At 44.2% G+C, this 269-nt stretch overlaps 1 protein-coding gene across 2 annotated transcripts in view; it reads right to left on the reverse strand.

The window, feature by feature from the left end:
* LOC116379263 (nebulette-like) overlaps positions 1 to 252 on the reverse strand; it is a 4,761-nt gene extending 4,509 nt beyond the window's left edge. For both annotated transcript variants that reach the window (XM_031841204.1, XM_031841203.1), the window contains exon 1: positions 101 to 252. In XM_031841204.1, the coding sequence (XP_031697064.1) occupies positions 101 to 232 (132 nt within the window). In that variant the 5' untranslated portion in view covers positions 233 to 252. The remainder of the gene's footprint in view (positions 1 to 100) is intronic.
* Between the last annotated feature and the right edge of the window lie 17 nt (positions 253 to 269).

Raw genomic sequence — 269 nt, forward strand, 5'->3', positions numbered from 1 at the left:
TAAAAACACAGATATACACATCAAAGATCTATAAAAACACAGATATATAAAAGATGTAACACGAGAGAGTAGATTTCCATGTGTGATCCCATCGCTGTACCTCGCTCTGCATCTCTGACATCTGTTTGGCAAAATGCATCTCCGGCGTCTCGGGGAGGAGGTGGTAGAGCGACGACGAGGCCTCCTTCTTTCCTCCCGCTTTATATTTCACCTGAAACACACACACACACATTACTCTCTAGAGACACACACACAGACACACACATTAC

This window comes from Anarrhichthys ocellatus, unplaced genomic scaffold (genome assembly GCF_004355925.1).
Source record: "Anarrhichthys ocellatus isolate YVR2014 unplaced genomic scaffold, GSC_Weel_1.0 scaffold4004, whole genome shotgun sequence".
NCBI lineage: Eukaryota > Metazoa > Chordata > Actinopteri > Perciformes > Anarhichadidae > Anarrhichthys > Anarrhichthys ocellatus.